This window comes from Centropristis striata, chromosome 12, assembly GCF_030273125.1.
Source record: "Centropristis striata isolate RG_2023a ecotype Rhode Island chromosome 12, C.striata_1.0, whole genome shotgun sequence".
Lineage (NCBI taxonomy): Eukaryota > Metazoa > Chordata > Actinopteri > Perciformes > Serranidae > Centropristis > Centropristis striata.
Window position 1 is genome coordinate 32,660,558 of NC_081528.1, and position 18,238 is coordinate 32,678,795.

The 18,238-nt window shown below is 39.7% G+C and overlaps 1 protein-coding gene across 1 annotated transcript; it reads right to left on the bottom strand.

The window, feature by feature from the left end:
* Positions 1–1,531: 1,531 nt before the first annotated feature.
* vegfba (vascular endothelial growth factor Ba) lies at positions 1,532–17,304 on the bottom strand. Its single transcript, XM_059346141.1, has 8 exons — positions 16,120–17,304; positions 12,066–12,117; positions 11,770–11,966; positions 11,591–11,664; positions 11,464–11,499; positions 7,635–7,718; positions 5,564–5,800; positions 1,532–4,993 (listed from the first exon to the last, which is right to left on the bottom strand). Exons 1-8 carry the CDS (start codon positions 16,195–16,197, stop codon positions 4,972–4,974), a joined length of 780 nt encoding a protein of 259 aa, XP_059202124.1. The 5' UTR covers positions 16,198–17,304; the 3' UTR covers positions 1,532–4,971.
* Positions 17,305–18,238: the final 934 nt, after the last annotated feature.

An 18,238-nucleotide genomic window follows, 5' to 3' on the forward strand; every position in this document is an offset into this window, starting at 1 on the left:
AGAAACACTGTATATTTAATTTTTAGTAATAATGACTGCGTGCATTCGAGATGTACATTATTTTGTGTGACTTGGGTTTTATTGTTTTTCCACATAGTTTAACTATATGTTTTATGTATTTTGTAATGTTTTATGTAGCGTATGTGTGAGCCTGTGTGTGCCTTTGTTTTACCTGGCTGCAAGACAAATTAAGTAAAATTAAGTTGAACAGGACATCTGCTTTTGGTTTTTGTAAAATCTTAATTTGAAAAGTAATTCTAGCTCTCAGATCAATAATAAGTACAGTATTTGCCTATGTGCCTCTTGGCTGTACTGGAGTAAATGAACTCAGTAATTTTCCTCGTCACATGTGTGGGGCTGCACACCTTTGTACTCAACCAGCTTCTGACTCAGCAGATCAAACGAGAGGAGGAGAGGGAACAATATTATGTCTCATAACACCACGTCACTACACACGCACACACACGCACACACACACACACACACACACACACACACACGGTCTGTACCCAACTCCCACTGTAATCAAAAGTGTCTGTTTACCTTTCATTACCACCAAATGAGAGATAAAAAAAAAAGAGATGGGGAGAGATGAGGTCAGAGTAGAGCATGGATAAACAGGAAGAAAACGAAAGGTTTATACGAAAAATAAGACATTTCCTTTAATAACATCTGTAACATCACGGCTGTATCCTGGTATCATTTTCAATATATTTGACGGTACACTTTTATGTGGACATTGAATTGATTAATTGGCATTTATATACTAATACAACATAGAACTGCATTGTTTTCTACAAAGACATCATAGTAGGGCACAAATGGTGTAGCAGCAAAAAAAGAGTGTTTTCTTTATACATAGGCTACAGTAGTACAATATATATTCGCAGAGGAGAGATTCATTGCAAAGTACAGCTAAAATTAAGTTACAAATACATCTCTAAAGTACGTCATACACAAGGTATATTATAAAATGTTATATAGTTTAGTTAGGGGTCTCTATAGGCTAAGACACTGGAGGCTAGAACAGGGCTACCTTACAGTATGATGTAGACTGTGCAGATACAAAGCACACTGATGTTAGACTAAGACAGGATCAGGACATTTCAGTGGGATATTAATATGTCCAAGTTGTTTATCTTAAAGAGCTGTGATGCTGAAAGGGTGGGTGCAACAGCAGATACTGGTGTTTTCTGATTTGGTTCGTTGATTTTATTGTTCAGGATTTGTACTTTAAAATAAGAAAGAATTTGGTCACGAGAAGTAACAACCGGATCTCAACGCCACAACTCTTTAAGGTGGAATGTCTTAGATATGTCGTACATGTCTACATGAGTGGAGCTTTTTCAATATGAGTCCATCCGTTTTTTTTTCTCCAGTGGACTAATGTACAGTATGTGCTTTGCAATCTCAAACACAAGTGCAATCTGTACTGAGGTTCAGGGACTCTGAGGTTTCCCAAAACATTTGTTCACAAAATGCAACATTATCAAAGAAAAGGCCGGAAAATTGAAAAAAAAAAAGTATATATATATATATATATATATATATATATATATATATATATATATATATATATATGCGCTAATTCACTGCTGAAGGTTGATTCGACTCTCTGTTTAATAAATCACATAACAAGACCAGCAGTCACTTAGGTCAGTTAACAAAAAGACTGTAAACAAAGGGAAACAGCTCAGTCTTGATTAATTTGCTCATTAAAACCACAACCTGTTGTTTTCTCACTGGCTGTTGTGCAGATTAAAGAAAAGAGATTTACATGTTAACTAGTGAGGTTAAAGGTCGTGGCACACCAGGCTGATGGTCGGTTGTCGGCCATTGTCTGTCGCCCTATTTTTTGCGGTGTGTCCTGCACTGTTGGTATTAGTCTGACCCTTGTTGGCAGCTTTTTGGCTGTTTAATCTGCAGCGCGGCTCAATGGTGAGGGAAATCAATCTGAAAAGAAAACTACTGGCCTCATAGACCGCATTAGTGAAAGAAATTCTCAGAAACTCAATTCTTGCTCTTTCCATTAAAGTTTTGATCCGTGTTTTATATCCGTAAAACTTGCCTTGAGCTAAGAAAGCCACTTAAAAACCTGACGTCATAAGGATGTAAAGTCTATGAGCTGAGTGAAAACTTTTGTTTTTTGTACTTATACACTGTATTCTGTTTCTTTTTACTCCTATTAACTATTAACTCCTTTGGAATCAGGGTTGTACATCCATGGACTACTATCACCTGCTGGTTTGGAGAGTTATATCCTCACACAGGTGCAGAACACACATGCTAGTTGGCACTTGGCTGTCTTCTCTGGATGTGTTTAAGTGACCCAACAGTCTTCCTTCATCGCTGCTAGTTCTTTGATGTATTCAAGCTTTTAGAGCTGCGCCTACATGGATTTCTTTTCCCAGACAAAGCCAGGCTAGCTGTTTCTCTCTGTTTCTAGTCTTCTGATTGCTGGTATCATTCTTTTCAAGTAAAATAGTTTGACATTTTCCAAAATGTCAAACAATTTCTTTAAAGCCAAAACTTTAAGATCACCAGTAGTTTGAGGCTACAAATGTTTTGGGAAACCACGTCCTGTTCCACATCATCACACAGTGTCGGGTCTGTAGTCAGAGGACCAGTTCAGCTCTCCTCATTTGACAAAATGCTTCCCTTCAGATTATGAAGACGCACACAGATAACTCCTATAGGTTTCCTCTAAACCAGTGGTAATCACTACAGATCTGCTGCAGCTCCACATCTCTACACTGGAGACTATCCTTATTGCTAAATGTAAATACAAACATTATTATCTCAAAAGAGGTCTGAAATAACACAGAAAAAGTAACATTAACGCTCTAATACTTGGTCATTAACATGTTCTGATATAGAGGTAGTGATTGAAGCATTGATTGACAGTAATAACAAACACTGAACAATGGACTCGAGCATGGAAAAAAATAATCTCATCTCAGGACAGTATAAATACAGAGCTTATCACACCGGCCACAGAAACAAAGTTCTTTAGCTCAAAGCTGAAACACAAATAATTCAGACTCTGGACCCTTTCAATCGCTGGATCATTTAAAAACTGAGGGAAGAGTACGGACATGAATTATGGAGTCTCAGAGCTACTGTTTGTCACAAAGATTAGACGTCACTGCAAAATGTTCTCAGTAAAATTTAGCACAGGACAAAGAGTTTCAGAAATAGGTTTAAACTCCATGACCCGCCATTATGGGCCCTCTGAGCTCTGGCTTTAGTCCGTCACGCTGACTGACAAGCTGCTCAAGACCTCGTCCTTTTCTGAAACAGTCACAGTTCAAATCCCAGTTCCCACTCAGCGGCCAGGCAGTCATGAACTAACATGGAGTTAAACCGTGAGATTCGGGTAGAATATAAACAAGTTATGCTCCACATGAATAATACTCTTTCAATCCCGGCTCTGACATGCAACAAAAACAGCCATGTTTTTCTCTGCACTGGGAATGGCTATTTGCTTTGTTTCTGTGTGCTGCGGACAACACTGCCCTCCTGATTGTTTGAATTACACATTATAATGTATATAGTCTCCCATTTGTGGCCCATGTGAGCCGTGACTCTTTAAATTCAATACATTTGGGTATCGGTTTAGATGCAGAGTGTATGCGTAGCTGGCCACCCAGCGTGACTCTTTATGCAGACGGATTAAAGATGAACAAACAAAACAAAGACGCACATTCTGCAATATAGAATATCTTTTCAATCAGCTTGACAGAATTATAATAAAATATAAAACAGAGGCATATAATACAATATTAAACCAAGACTTTGCAGTAAATTGCAAATATAAACAACTGACATATACAAACAAATGCTTTGGGCTACCTGCATTCATTTCACATTGCATGTGTGTGTGTGTAAATATGAATGTGTTTGTGCCTGCTATAGCACAGAGTGAGTGCGATTGTGTGTGTCTGCATGTGCAATGTCGTCTGTGTTCCTGGAATTATAAGTGTGAATGTTTATGTGTGAAGCAGTGGACAGCCGCCAGGCCTCATTATTGTCATTCTCCTCACTGCCTAAAAGAGAGGCAAAGAGAGGCAAAGAGAGGCAAAGCGGCTGCTTTCAATCGGGGAGCCAAGGGAAGATGGAGACAAAAGACTCAAATTAAACAAATGCCGGAAAGCGGCTTGGAGAGCCAGCCCGTGGTCATACGCTTTGAATGAGAGGGAACGGCTGCAGGGATATCCCATCTGGGTCTTTCATTGAGGAGACCACACAGATATTCTCCATCCCAGCATTCAGCTCAACTATAGGTCCACGCACACTGGGGTGCCAGTTCATGGGCATGTCCTATGTCCTTCTGGTATGTCTGAGTGTGGATGTGTCTATCTATAATCTGATCCCTTTGTTTGTTCAAATCCTTTGCATAAAAATTGGCCATGACTTTGCAGTGAAATCCATCTCCATGTGCAGCTTGCCTGCGAACAACAAATCACAACTTCAGTCAATGAGTAGGACACCTGCAAAAGACCGATCCACTTCACATCCATTGTTCTTGTTAGTTCCCACTGCTCTCTTGTATTTATAAGTTCAACTGCAGATCTAGAAGACCTCCGAACCACAGCAGAAAAGGATCTTGTGTGTTTGCATCCACCAAGATAGAATTTGTCTCTCAGAGTCACCATTAAGCTGCCACTTCACCCCTGCGCTCAAGGGACATATTTTGTGACTCGACATGTCTGAGCATGCATGCACATATGGAGGTGAAAAGATGTTTGGCTGCACGCACACACACACACACACACACACACACACACGTAGACAGATATTCAGGCTGTATTGCTGCTACAGGTTCTCATGTGTGCTAGTATTTCCTTCGGTGGTCTGAGGGTACATCATGTCCAAACGTCTTTATGCTCCATGGCACGGATGCTGAGAGTGAGCGATGAATCAACAGGGGTTGGTGGTAAGAAGGAGGTGAAAACAAAGTGAGTAGACACATCAAGTCCTCATGGCCTCACACCTGGAACAATAAACATAAAGTGAGAAAGGTTTTAGCATCAAACCATTTTTGACAGACACAAGGCTGATTGTCACATTTATGATGTATATTACAGTTGTGCACAATGAGTCGACACTAACTCTTGTCCAACATTACTTCCACTTTGGGAACAATTTGGGGTTCAGTGTTTTGTTCAAGGACACTTCAACATGTGGAATCAAAGTGCCAACCCGACAGTAAATTCTCTCTACCACTTGAGTTAGACAGCCACTCTCACTCTCACTGATTATATGATTACTCTGATTACATCTGTACAGACAAGCTAGCCACGTCTGAAAGCATACACAGTTTTATTGTTTATTTCACTTAAAATGTGACCAAATTTTTAAAAAACAAAAACATCATTCTGTATAAAAGAAAACTTGAAACTTGTGATTGAAACCATAAACTCGTTAGGAAAATGTTTAATGAGGAAATAAATCGTGAGAAGTAGGGTCATTTTCTATAAAATGTGACTTGTTTTTGCAGCCAGTGGAGTCACTCCCTGCTGGCTACTAGAAAGATGCAGTTTGCTGCTTGGCGTGGACCGACCTGCAGCGGTGAGGGTTGAGCCTCCGGTCTTTTCGGCTGCAGCTCTCAGCTGTGATAGTACAACGGCACTGACAAGACGTCGCATCCAGTGCCCACTTCCTCCCTCTGCAGGGGCGGCAACGAGGCCTTAGAGATGGCGACGGAGAAGGAGAGAGGCTGGTAGGGGGAGGTGAAGGAGGAGGCGGTGATGGAGGAGGAGGAGTGGATGGGGGAGGAAGAGATGGGGGAGCATGGGTCCTGGATGAAGGGAAGAGGGGTGTAAAAACAGTATGTCATGGTCATGGCTTACAGTGTTTGAGGTTGTGTAATGTACAGTAATGTGCTAGGATGTTTTTGTGCTAAGATGATTTTTACTCTCTGCACTGAAAAGTTTCTGACTGTTGATTGGCTTTCAAAGTTGTGAACAAATTGAGCTTTCCAGGGTTACACTGTTAAATGTAATTGACCACTGCACTTAAAAAAAGTTGCCATAATTCAACTTACTTTACTGACTTGCACAGATACACGTCAGTATAGTCTAGGTCATACATATATCGGGACATAAAAAAATTTTTTTGGTGAGGGGGATCTTTAAACATGTTCAATAGGTCAGTTAAACATGTTAACTGTTGATCAGGAACAATCTAATTAGTTTGCCTCATGGTGGAGCTGGATAAAAAATGATGAAAACCACAAATGTCCTCCTCATGGTGAAGCTACAAGAAAGCCAAGGGGATTATTTAGTATTCATCCTGAGGGGACCATGAATGTCAGTATAACACTTCCTGTCCAATCCATCCAATAGTTGTTTTCAAGGTGTTTCAGTTTGGACCAAAGTGGTGAACCAACATGCCAAAAGACTGACAGCTACAATATATATTGAAGAGATAAGGAGTGGCAGATATGTCTACCGCTAGTCTCTTCATCTACAATAGACCTCCCATCAGATTTAGCTATAAAATATTGATCTGCTTGTTTGAAAATGGTGTGCCAGACAGAAAGAAACCCACACAATGAGGTTTGTGTGGGAGATGTGTGACTAATGTGGGATACTGTCTCCTGCGCTGCTAACAAACTTTCTGCTCTTTCTGTCGGTCTGTTTTTCTGTCCGTTACCATGGCTATCGTCACTTAGCTGCCTCCAAGGCTTTCAGTTTCTCCTCTAAACGCTCTGTACTTTCTCTGAGTCTGAGAAAGTTGCCTGCGTCAGTTGGTCCATTAACTGGAGCTGGTTCTGCCTCAGTCTTCCCGGGAGGCTGGCGGCTTTGATGAAGTTACTTAATGAGGCAGAGAGGGGCCATCTTTGTTCAGACCTCGATGACCACGCCTGCCGCTGGCATGGACAGAGGAGGTGGCATTTGGGAGCAAATTACACAGATTTCACCCCTGCCAGAATCTGAATAAAGCCTGTTCTGAGTGATGGATGGGTGCTGAGGGACATCACACCCAAACCGACTCACCTCTGGCCCCTCCGGAGGACAGAAATGACTGACAGCAAAGTGAAGGGGAAGCAGAGGAAAAAAGAAAGTGACGCTTTTCTCCTTCACTCCTCAGGGCTGAATCATGGGAATCATGGTACATGTGGCAGAACACACACACCTGCTACAGTGTAACAGGTTAATCATTTCAAAATGGTTTTATTGCCCTTGAATGTTTCTGACTCACATTCTCGATGGCCAGAGTTGTAGATTATATAATATAATGTATATAATATGTAATATTACTGATCACAGTATATATTACACATGAATTAATAGCTGCTATATACTGTGTTGTTGTTATTAGAAAGTTTATTAGTCTTTTGGTTTTAATATTACACAGACATGGATCCCTTAGCTGAATGTGTGTGTGTGTGTGTGTGTGTGTGTGTGTGTGTGTGTGTGTGTGTGTGTGTGAGACCTTGACGGCTGTGGCTGTAAAACAAATTGTCCTTCAGGAATAATGTAGACCAGATAACCTAGTTTTTGTTCTAATCCAAACATTCACTGAGGCTGATGGTATCTTGAAATTACTGACTAACAGAAGTAAAAACATCAGTTTAAAGCTCATAACTAAGATAAAAAACATCAATGTGTATTGAATATTTAACATACGCAGCTCTGAAGGCTCCAATAGTCTTTTGTCTGGACTTTCCTTTCTCTTTTTTCTTGTCTGTTCTTGTTAGCTTCAGATTGGGCCTGGGAATATCAGAAAAACAAAATGTTAAACACATTAAATAGTCAGGAGTAAAATGGTATTCGCATGAAACAACATACACCAAACTGTAATCTGCCTCCCTATACCTCATTTAATGTTTGCTGTGTTTGTACTTCTTTACCAATTTGAATCTGTTTTCTATTCAGGAAAAGGTTGGCTTAATTAACAGTTGAGAAGTTTAGATTATTTATCTGAGTTTTGTTGAAAAACAGGGTCATGTTTCTCAAAGGAAGGTTTCAAAAGATGGTATTATTTTGGTGCAAAAAGTTAGATATTTTATCTGTAGTAAGCAGCCTGCAGTCAGCAGAGGTCAAAGGGTACAGATGACTCGACCCAAGTCCCCAATCCAGTGGTAAAATATATAATATATACAAGTCTGACTGGAGCTGTTCTGCTGCATAATGACATTAAATGTTATACCTGCAGTCTAAGGGACTATTTACTTTCAATGAATTTGTTTTCACAAACTGGCATTGCTACTTTAACTCAAGTAAAATATCTGAATACTGAATACAGATCGCTGACCAGGAGGCTACAATTATTACTGCCTCATTAGATTAATTGACATTAACAAAAATCAGTAAGAAGGAACAGTGACGTCAGTGTGGGCTATCAGGAGAGAAGAGAGACACTTTTGAAAAACATAGAGAAAATGTTCTGGAAACAGCATTTGTTGGCCATGTCCACAGTTTACCAGGCTCTGTCCATGTCCCTGTCCTCCTTATCACTTTGAGGGCCCAGCCTTTATTGAGCACAATCTGTTTTACTTTAATGCATGCTGGTGCCCTCCACAACAAAGTGCATCTGCTCACAGCTTTTGGCTTTTCTAGTTTATCTTCCCTGTCTTTTTAATCCCATCTGCTGTAAACTATATTAACCTTTATGTAATTATTGGGGCCAGATAGTCTTTACCAGCTCAGCTCTGACAATATTAACTGAGTGTGCTGCTGTTACTGTCATTGGAGCTTTAATTTACTCTCACGGATGCGTGACTCTGCTCCGTCAGTCTGTGAGAGAGCACATGGCAGGGGAGATAAAATCATCTCTATGGTGACAACAGGATGCGGGCAGTCTCAGGGGACGCTGGGAGAGAGTCACACAGATGCTAACTCACTGAGGGGCGCACACACAAAAACAAATATTCTCTTGCACACACACACACGTGAAAACTTTCTCCAAATTTTTTTTACTAATATATAAATAATGTACACATGCACACATACATGCAGTGATTCAGCACACAATCACATACACACATGAAACCTGAACAGGGTAAATGTATTGTATACACACACATACATTGGAATTCTTTATTTATGTCCACATCCTAACAGGAAGTAGGAGGACATAAACATTAAAGATGCAATCATATGATTGTGTGGTTGGACCTGCCAGTATGAGGAACACAAACAAACATCAGGGATGCAACAGAAATGTTCATCTCACAGTGTACAGCTGTCAGTCCAGCACGAACCTCAATCAAACCTTAGCATTATGGTGACTACCACCTGAACAGGAAGCTTTCTTTACTTAAAGCACGTGTTGACTTAAAGTCAGTTTCTGCAGGTTGATTTCAAAGCTATAGATTTGTTGTTGGTGGATGTTTTCTACATGATAGAAAACATCAGAAATCTGACAAAGTTGCATTATGGTGAGTTATCCAGGATCCATACCATATGACCACAGTGTGCCTGGACTGATGCCACCTGTACCACATCACTACCTCCATGGACAAGGTTATGTTTTCGGCTCAGTTTGTTTGTCTGTCCCTCTGCAGGATTATGGAAAAACTGTGTCGCCTCGGCCAAGGAAGAACCCATTTAATAATGGAGCAGATCCGAATAACAGGGCGCATATACAAATGATTTTTTACTTTTGTTAACATTGCAAGATGTTTCCTTTGCGCCTCGTTCTCACGCAAATACTAGAAACTACGAGATTGCACACAGCTCACTTTATCTTGTATCTTATCTTACTATTTAAACTGCTTATTTATTGTTTGTTTTTCTTACTTTTTTTTTTTAACCAATAATTTATTGGGGTTCATATGTATTTACACATCTTTTAGTTGACATCAGATTTTTCTTTCTGTTACATACATACAAATAAACAACTAGTCATAAGTTATTCATGAAATGTATAGCCTGAACAGTCAAACAAATAACAGTTTGGCAAACAATTTAGGCTCACTGGTCTGTTTCTGACATTCTTCTAAATCACAAATACACTCGGACAGTTCTGAGGTAGCATAGTTTGACAATGTTTCACATTGGTAGATTTAAGTATTTGCTTACAGGACCCCATCTTGTTGTGAAAATGTCCATCCTAAGATAAAGGTGAGCCGTTATCTTCTCCATTACATATACCTTTTTCACTCTCTCCTGCCACTGGGGTATAGTAGGAGGGAGTGGTTTTACCCACAATACAGTTATCATCTTCCTAGCTATTAATAACAGGACATGTAATAGATACAGCTTCCTTTTTTCCCCAACTCCCCTTACGGAGTGCTAAGTAATATAAAATTGTGGGGTCACAGGTAAATCAATGTTTAATAAAAATAATAATTATTTCTGAATCCCGAAATCATTTTTTTTTTACTTTGGACAGTCCCAAAATATGTGTGTGTGTCTCCTATCAGGTGACAATCCCTCCTTCTTACTTGTTATAATGATTATTTTTGATGACGCACTTTAGTTTGATTTTACAATGATAAATCATGATCACTTAGACCAGAGAGTACATGGCTTAATGCCTATTAAGTTCCTTGAATCGTTGAAGAAACACTCAATGTTTGAGCTGAGCAATAAAATACAAAACATCTTTGTAGCCAAGATATTGTTTCCACATTACAACTTGGAGCCAGAAGAATGACTCCCCACTTTGGGAGGAGCAGAGTGTGGGTTAGGGTGGTATTTCCTCCAAACTAAGGCTAAACAGTACAGTAAAATGTGTTTCTGAAAGGATTTAAGGAGAAATAGTAAAATGCAGTATCAGAATCTTGATTAATATTTGATCTGCGCTGCCTTCTTTCACTGTTTGATCTGAGTTTCCTTAGTTGACCTGGATACCAGTCATCCTATCAAACCTGCCTGTTATTGGATAAAAGGTTGTGATTGGCATGTTCGGTGCCTGGCTGTCTGGAAATCTGTCTGAATGGGAGAGGGTACAAATGCTTCTGCCAGAACAAATAATTCATCATCTGCTTTCCTGGCTAACTGGTTGATTCTTAACCATGTTAAATCATAGTTAAACCTGGAAAGAAAATATTGCTAGGCTCATTTTATTGACATGACATTGATGATGTGAAAGTTATTTGTTGCATTTAAGAGGAGAGATATTGGCCTGAGATATAAGACTTTTGCAGCAAGGATTGAGTAACTGTTTGAAATCGATTTCAAGTTTTCTGTCCCCAGATGATGAATATAAGAACAAGTAACTTCTTTTACAGACTATTAAGCCATTTATGGCTACTTCGGTTTCATCAGAACAGTTTTTAAAAAAAAAACCTTACTCTACCTCCTCACCAACAACATAATCAGCAGAATTATAAGAGCGTCATTAGTGGACATGGCTCCACAGACAGTGTTTCATAAAGTCATTAGAGATGCTGGAACATGACATTTCACAACAACAGCTCACTCATACACAATTAAACATGAAAAAAACAAGGGGATATTAAAATGGTAAGAAGGGAAGAGGAAGGGGAAAGAAAACAGTATGTGTTACCTTGATGTAGGTGTTGGCTGGAGTTGTTCTTTTAATCTGCACACATATAAAACAGACGGGGTCAGTATAAAGGTGCAGTGAGGTCCATCAACATGTATCTCTGTGCTCAGACTGTGTGTTTCATTACCTGCACTCACACTGGCTGTGCTCAACGAACGGTAGCTCAATGAGCTCATGTTTCATGAAGGAGGTTCTCATCAGCTGCACACAGAACAGAAAATATTCAAACATCATCTCACTGTTTCCAACATGAATCATCGACACTTAAGCAGATAGGGATTTTTAAGTGTGTGTCTATGTTTATACCTCCATGGTGAGTGTGTGTGTGAGTGAGGGAACACACTCCAAAGCCTCGTCAGCACAGCAGCCACCACATCGCCTCACCGACACGCAGGATGGCACAAAGAGATGGTGGGTCTCCCCTGGCAACTCCCGCCAAACTTCCACTAGAGTGTCCCGAGGCTCACAGCCACTCCGCGAGTAAACCTCCAACCACCGCCGCACTGGTGGAAATAAATCAATTCAAGTCATGATTTCATTTTTCTCTATCAGCTCCAATAAGTGGTGCAGGTTTTTTTTTTTTGTAAAAACAGGGAGCATACCTTCTCGCCCCTCCCTGGATTTTGATGAATCCGCCGGCCGCCAATGAGCGAGCTGAAGGGAGAAAACAGAAGTAATGAACTTGTAAAAAAGCACGTTTCAATAAGGTTAGTGTTTACATGTCAGGTTGACCTGGTAGATAGCATTCAGTATTGCACTTTGGAGTCATGACAAGCGGTTTAATTTATGTCCACCAAAAAAGATTTAACCAGGCAAAGGGGGTGAACTTAGTACTTTGGTAGGTCACAGAAAAACAATAATTTATATCCTTAAAATACATATAATATAATATATTTACTGATCAATAATGAAGTTTTTTCCTAAACTAACCATTACAAAACAGTGATTTAATGTCTGAGCTCTTGCCTGCAATATCCTGTTTTACAATGTTGTAAAATTGCCGGTGGTGCATATCAACAGATCAAAGTATTTCCTGTAAATGAACAGCAGAATGTTTCACACCTGACATCTGACAGGCTCAGTGATGCATGGTGGTAAATGACAGTAGGAAAGTGAAAACTCTGAACTTTGATACACAGATACAAATGTAGGAGGGTGAGAGCCAACCAACAGTAGTACAACTAAATAAAACATGCTTCACTTTGGGCTCTATTTCCTGCAAGGGTAGAGTCCATTGGTCCATTTGAGGACGTAACTGAAAATGTCCATGTTCAAGACCAAAATCCAAACACATTTTCAACAACCTGGCTGTCTGTGGGAGGGAGCTCCTTGATTTTTGAACAAGCTGTACCTGCTACCTTTGCCCTCAAGTCTATCACCTGATAATGGTGTTTGAAACACTTTCAGTAGCCCCGCAGTCATAGATAGTGAGAGTATCTGCCACTGGATATCTCAACAATGAACTGTTACAGTCATCATGGAGCTGGAAGTTGACAAACAAGACTCCTAGTACTTTTTTTATTTATTATAAAATGAGCTGAAGGGACTCACTTCAGCAATTTAATTTTCTGCAACTGTCTGCTCCACTTCATTAAGCTTATGCTACTTACTTTGCAGATTAAACATTCAAAAATTAGTATGATTTAGTAATAAACCAGTGGTTCCAAATACGTTTGGCTTTCAGAAACAATAACAGCGTAAAGTTAGAGCATCTTGTCATCATTCAGATGTTAATGCGTTGTTAAGAATCTATATCTGGTGTGTCAGACTAGTTATATTATGACCCTTCAGATTTATCTTGTGACCCTTTGGAGAGGCCCGACCCACAGGTTGAAAACCACCAAACTAAACTACACAGCTTTGTATAACTGATCAGTATTAATCAACTGATATATCAGACAGGTGGGGAAGTTTTACTTCAGATCAAGTACTTTTACTTTTGAAACTTTAGGTACAATTTACTGATGATTCTTCAGTAGGATTTTGAATTCAGGACTTGTAATGCATTGCTACATTGTTGAATTGGTAATTTTACCAAAGTAAAGCATAGCTCAATACTTTTTATACTAAAAACACAAAAAGAAAACACACACACAGCCATTATTGGACCTGTGTGTGTGTGTGTGTGTGTGTGTGTGTGTGTGTGTGTGAAGACCAAGGCCACTTGTAAGGGAATGTAGACTTTGTCCAGTTGCCCCCCTTAAACTGCTCCACCCCCTTCTAACACACACACACACACACACACACACACACACACACACACACACACACACACACACACACACACACACACACACACACAAAACACACACACACACACACACACACACACACACACACACACACACACACTGGTATGGCCTACATTGATTCTGAGTTAAGCTGGGACTGAGGCCATTTTGTGACTGGGAGGATGTGAGCTTAAGTAAGTGTGTCTTTTCTGTATCGGCCTTTGAGATGGAGTTAAAATTACCTCCTTTTGGCAGCCACACACACACTCACTCCTGAGTGCCAGCCCAGTGCCATCTGCACTGGTCTGTCTTTTGTCTAACACATCTAACTCCCAGCCACTCCCAGAGCACACTGTACAGATGGGCCAAGTGTGTGTGTCTTACAGCTATACAGCATCCACCCACACTAAGCTTAATCACTACAGGAGGAAAAAGACAACCTCAATCAATCTGTAAGGAAAGGAGACAGCATGAAAGCAGAGTCTCGTGTGAGAGACAGCAGCCATGAGCAGACGAAGAGTCACGCTGCTTGCTGTGTGTCATGTAGCGTCTATGATGATGCATCACTAAAACATACAGCATCACAAAGTAAGGGCTGGATCCCACGACGCAGCAGGGCACTGTCTGTTCCTGATACCAGTCTCCAGACATAAATAAAGAACTGGCACATGCAGTTCTCTCCATCTAGGTGTGCCTGCTGTTATGAAATATCAGTATGAACATTATCAACATGATAACTAATTATGATAACAATCCTCTATTTTAATAACACAAAGCAAACATTCAAGTCAAATCAGAATAACTGGAATCACTGCCATCCCTTTGAAGTATTAATGCGTGTTAATTAATGTCTTTAAGGCAGAAACAGATTAATCTATCAGTCAGCTGGCAGATAATTCATTGAAGATAGCTTTGATTTTGGAATAATCCTTCAAGCAATTTATCGAGCAAAATGATCAATCCTTTACCAGTTGCCGCTTCTAATATCTCAGGATTTGCAACTTTCTGTTTTATTGCTAGCTGAATAACTTCAGGTTTAAGGCTGTTGGTCAGACATAACAAGGAATCTGAAGTCTTTGCACTATTTTCAGACATTTTAAAGACTTATTAACTAACCCTATACATTGAAAGAATAATCCACAAATAATTAATAATTGAATGAATGGCTGGTTGCAGCACCAACATGGCTTTGTTAATGTTTAATAACTCATTGAAATTTACTTTAAATAAATAAGAACAGATTTTGGGCTACCTGGTTCAAACTTGCTTTTTCTTTTTTTAGCTAGCATTAACTTGTTATTTGATCAGGCAGACCCCTTAAATAGTGACTGGTGATAAATGTTAGTAACTTGCTAGCAGACAGTTAGCCTAGCTTAGCATAGTTTAGCGACAAAAATGGAAACAACTACAGTGGCCATGCTCAGTCCAACTGTTTACCAGAACCTCTAAAATACCTTATTGACATATTATATATCCTAAAAACAGCTGTAAAATAACAATTAGTTAACCACTTTATGCCTATTAGTTGCTAGGCAACCACCAAAGACTAGAAGGTTAACCTTACCGATTTTTCTCTAATTTTTTTGTCATATTAAAGATTTAAACTAGATTAAATGTATTCATTGACTACCTTTAAATATACTGGTATTGTTACATTTGGTTAGAGCAGACTAGCTTTCCCGTTTCCAGTTTTTCTGCTAAATTCAACCAGAGACGGATTTGTTGTCTTTGACTAAGCTAACCAGAATGTTATCCTCTCCTCAAACTCCCGCTAAGAATGCAAATAAAACCAAAACAATTCCCTATAATTTCATTATTTTTTCTTTAATATACTAACTAATCCATTAATTAACAACATTTTATAACTGTATGGGTTTTTTTTATGTCTCCTGCCTTCCCAACGGGCGAGGCTAGCTAAAAAGACAAGTTAAGTGTCACGCTGAAGGCGGATTTTTACCAACCTGGCAACCCAAAAGTTTTTCTTTTGAATGGCTTATAACTGATCGACAAAACTCTGGTAAATTATTTATTACAGCATATAAACTCATATTGCCTCACTAGAAGTGACACTGGATTATGATAGTGAGAGCAGACAATAAATACCACAGTGTAGGCCTACTATAAAGTCAATAATCATAACGCCTTACATGAATAGGTTATTATAGTGAATGTCCCTGTCACTGGGCTATAAGTGACAGGTGTCATTGACCTCGGGGATAATTTCCACAAAGCTAAAAGTCCCACATGTTCTCCAACAGACAAAATAGGCTGTTACTTTATATCTTTACTTTATATATATATATATATATATATATATATATATATATATATATATATATATATATATATATATAGCACAAGCTCTAACTGGTGGCAGGCTGACCACTTCATACATGCAGTCTCTTTGGGTCAAATATATACATACCTTGGCATGGGACGTCGGTATTCTGGTGAGCAGCAGGAATTGAAACATTCCTAGAATAACTTGAAGCATAATCCCCATTGTGCAGGAGTCCAAGGGGCACGCAAAAATATTTTTGGACCAATCCAAAAAGAAAAAAACAAAAAGAGAAGATGGCTTGTCCGGCCGTCTCCTTCTTTCGCCTCTGTGTCCGATTAAAGACGCAGCAAGTCCCCTTTCATTCTCCAGTCTCCCTTCCTTGAAAGGACACCCATGGTGGCATCCTCAATGTTGGAATAATAACTTCATCTTGTTGCATTTTAGGCTACCCACGGTCGTCTACACTACAGCAAGAGTCAGTTCTCTACCGTAACTCTAATGATAGTTTGTTATATTATTGTAATTAGTAAGACGCCGGGGCGGGCTGTTTAAAACAACCCTCCTTCCACAAACCTGCTGCTCTCAAGTAATGATTTAACATCTATTCTTGACACCATCACCTTAAAAATGCAGATTTTTAAAATGAGACTTCTTTAAACTTTGACGGGTGGCTATATTTATTTTAGGTCGGTTTATTGGTCCTCATCCTATGAAACTGGTGTGGGGATCCGGGGTGACGTGACTGGAGGATCATCCAGATTCCTGCTGAAACGTGGTGCGATAATAAAATCCTGTGCCAGGCTGAAATAAAAACACATATTTCAGCCATAGGACGTTTATCCGGTAAAGATCCAACGCGTGAGCCCGACGTGCAGAGCTGCACGGTGCCGCATATTCCGCTCCCCGGCTCGATCACAGCCTCTCCACACTGTCGCTTCCACTGAAAATGTGACGTTCTAGGCGCATCTTTTTTTTATCCTTATGACTGGAATAACATCCTCCACTGACATGGCAGCACAGCTACAGCAGAGCCGGTGGAGCAGCAGGGTTGTCCGCAGACACAGAGGAAGAGAGGAGTCTTCATTAGTTACTGTGGTCGTTTTCCTCATTTCCTTTGCCCTTGAGACGCACGCTGCGTAACCATTGCGCTGCCAACTTTTTCCAAACGGGACAGGCGCACTGCATACAGGTGCAGCGTCTCTACTGGTCCCAAAGTGGTGGGTCAGGGGGCCTCCAGGGGCCCCTTGCAAGTGGGGAACAGGGCTGTAGCTGCCACTGAGGACACTGGGTCATGCCCTCAGGATTATTTCTGCAAATTTGGATGTTTTAGTTGAGCTATAAGCCTGTTTTATTGATATAAAAAGACCAAAGTCAATGTATGAATTAATAAATAAATAAATTGGTAAATAATCTGATTAACTGTTTTTAGGAAAGATAGGGAAAGATGGCAAAAACAACTGCTCAACTATACTTTATTACTATTATTGTTTTCATTATTGATAAATCTGAAATTATGTTCGTCTGTCTGAAAAGAGCATTTCCTGCTATTTTTGAATGGAAAAAATACTTTGATGAATCATTTATCAAAAAAGTTGCAATTAATTCTCTGTTGATCAGCTATAAAGAGGGCTGCATCCATGCCTTCAATTAGGGAATACAATTAGATAAAACGTTATTTTACAAGGGCATAATCTTAATAATTTCCTAATAAACTGACCTAACATTAAAAAGTTACCAATGATGTTTTCATGGGAAGGGCCTTGTCATTTGATGATGATAATATAACAACCACAATTAATAATTTGAACTTTTTTAATATCAGGAAGAGGGCTACATGGTGGTGTAGGTGGTGTCGACTCCGGCCTGCAGCTCTTCTGTGTGGAGTTTGCATGTTCTTCCCGCGTCAGTGTGGCTTCCTCCCACAGTCCAAAAACATGCAGCTTAGGTTAAGTTGGTGATTCTTGAATGAAAGTGTGAATGGTTGTCTGTTTTTATGTGTCAGCTCTGTGATATTCTGGCAACCATGGCCTCTCATCCAATGTCAGCTGGGATTGGCTCCAGCCCCCGGCGGCCCGAGTTTAGATAAGTTGTTTAGGATAATGAATGAATGAATATCAGGAGGTAGGTTGAAATTGTTACATTGTGGGGCCGCAGTATTTCTAACATCCTAGATACGACCCTGGTGAGAAAAATACTACATTGCATTATATTTTGACACTTTAAAACAGTGAAAACTATAAATATATTAGGTCTCACTGCATAC

What these genes read in the sequence shown, in the direction of transcription:
- vegfba (XM_059346141.1), bottom strand. Translation starts at nt 16,197, where the DNA reads ATGGGGATTATGCTTCAAGTTATTCTAGGAATGTTTCAATTCCTGCTG. An exon ending in TACCGACGTCCCATGCCAAG is followed by an intron (nt 12,118 to 16,119) that starts GTATGTATATAT and finishes TTCTCCCTTCAG; the next exon opens with CTCGCTCATTGGCGGCCGGC. An exon ending in CAGCCAACACCTACATCAAG is followed by an intron (nt 7,719 to 11,463) that starts GTAACACATACT and finishes TGATATTCCCAG; the next exon opens with GCCCAATCTGAAGCTAACAA.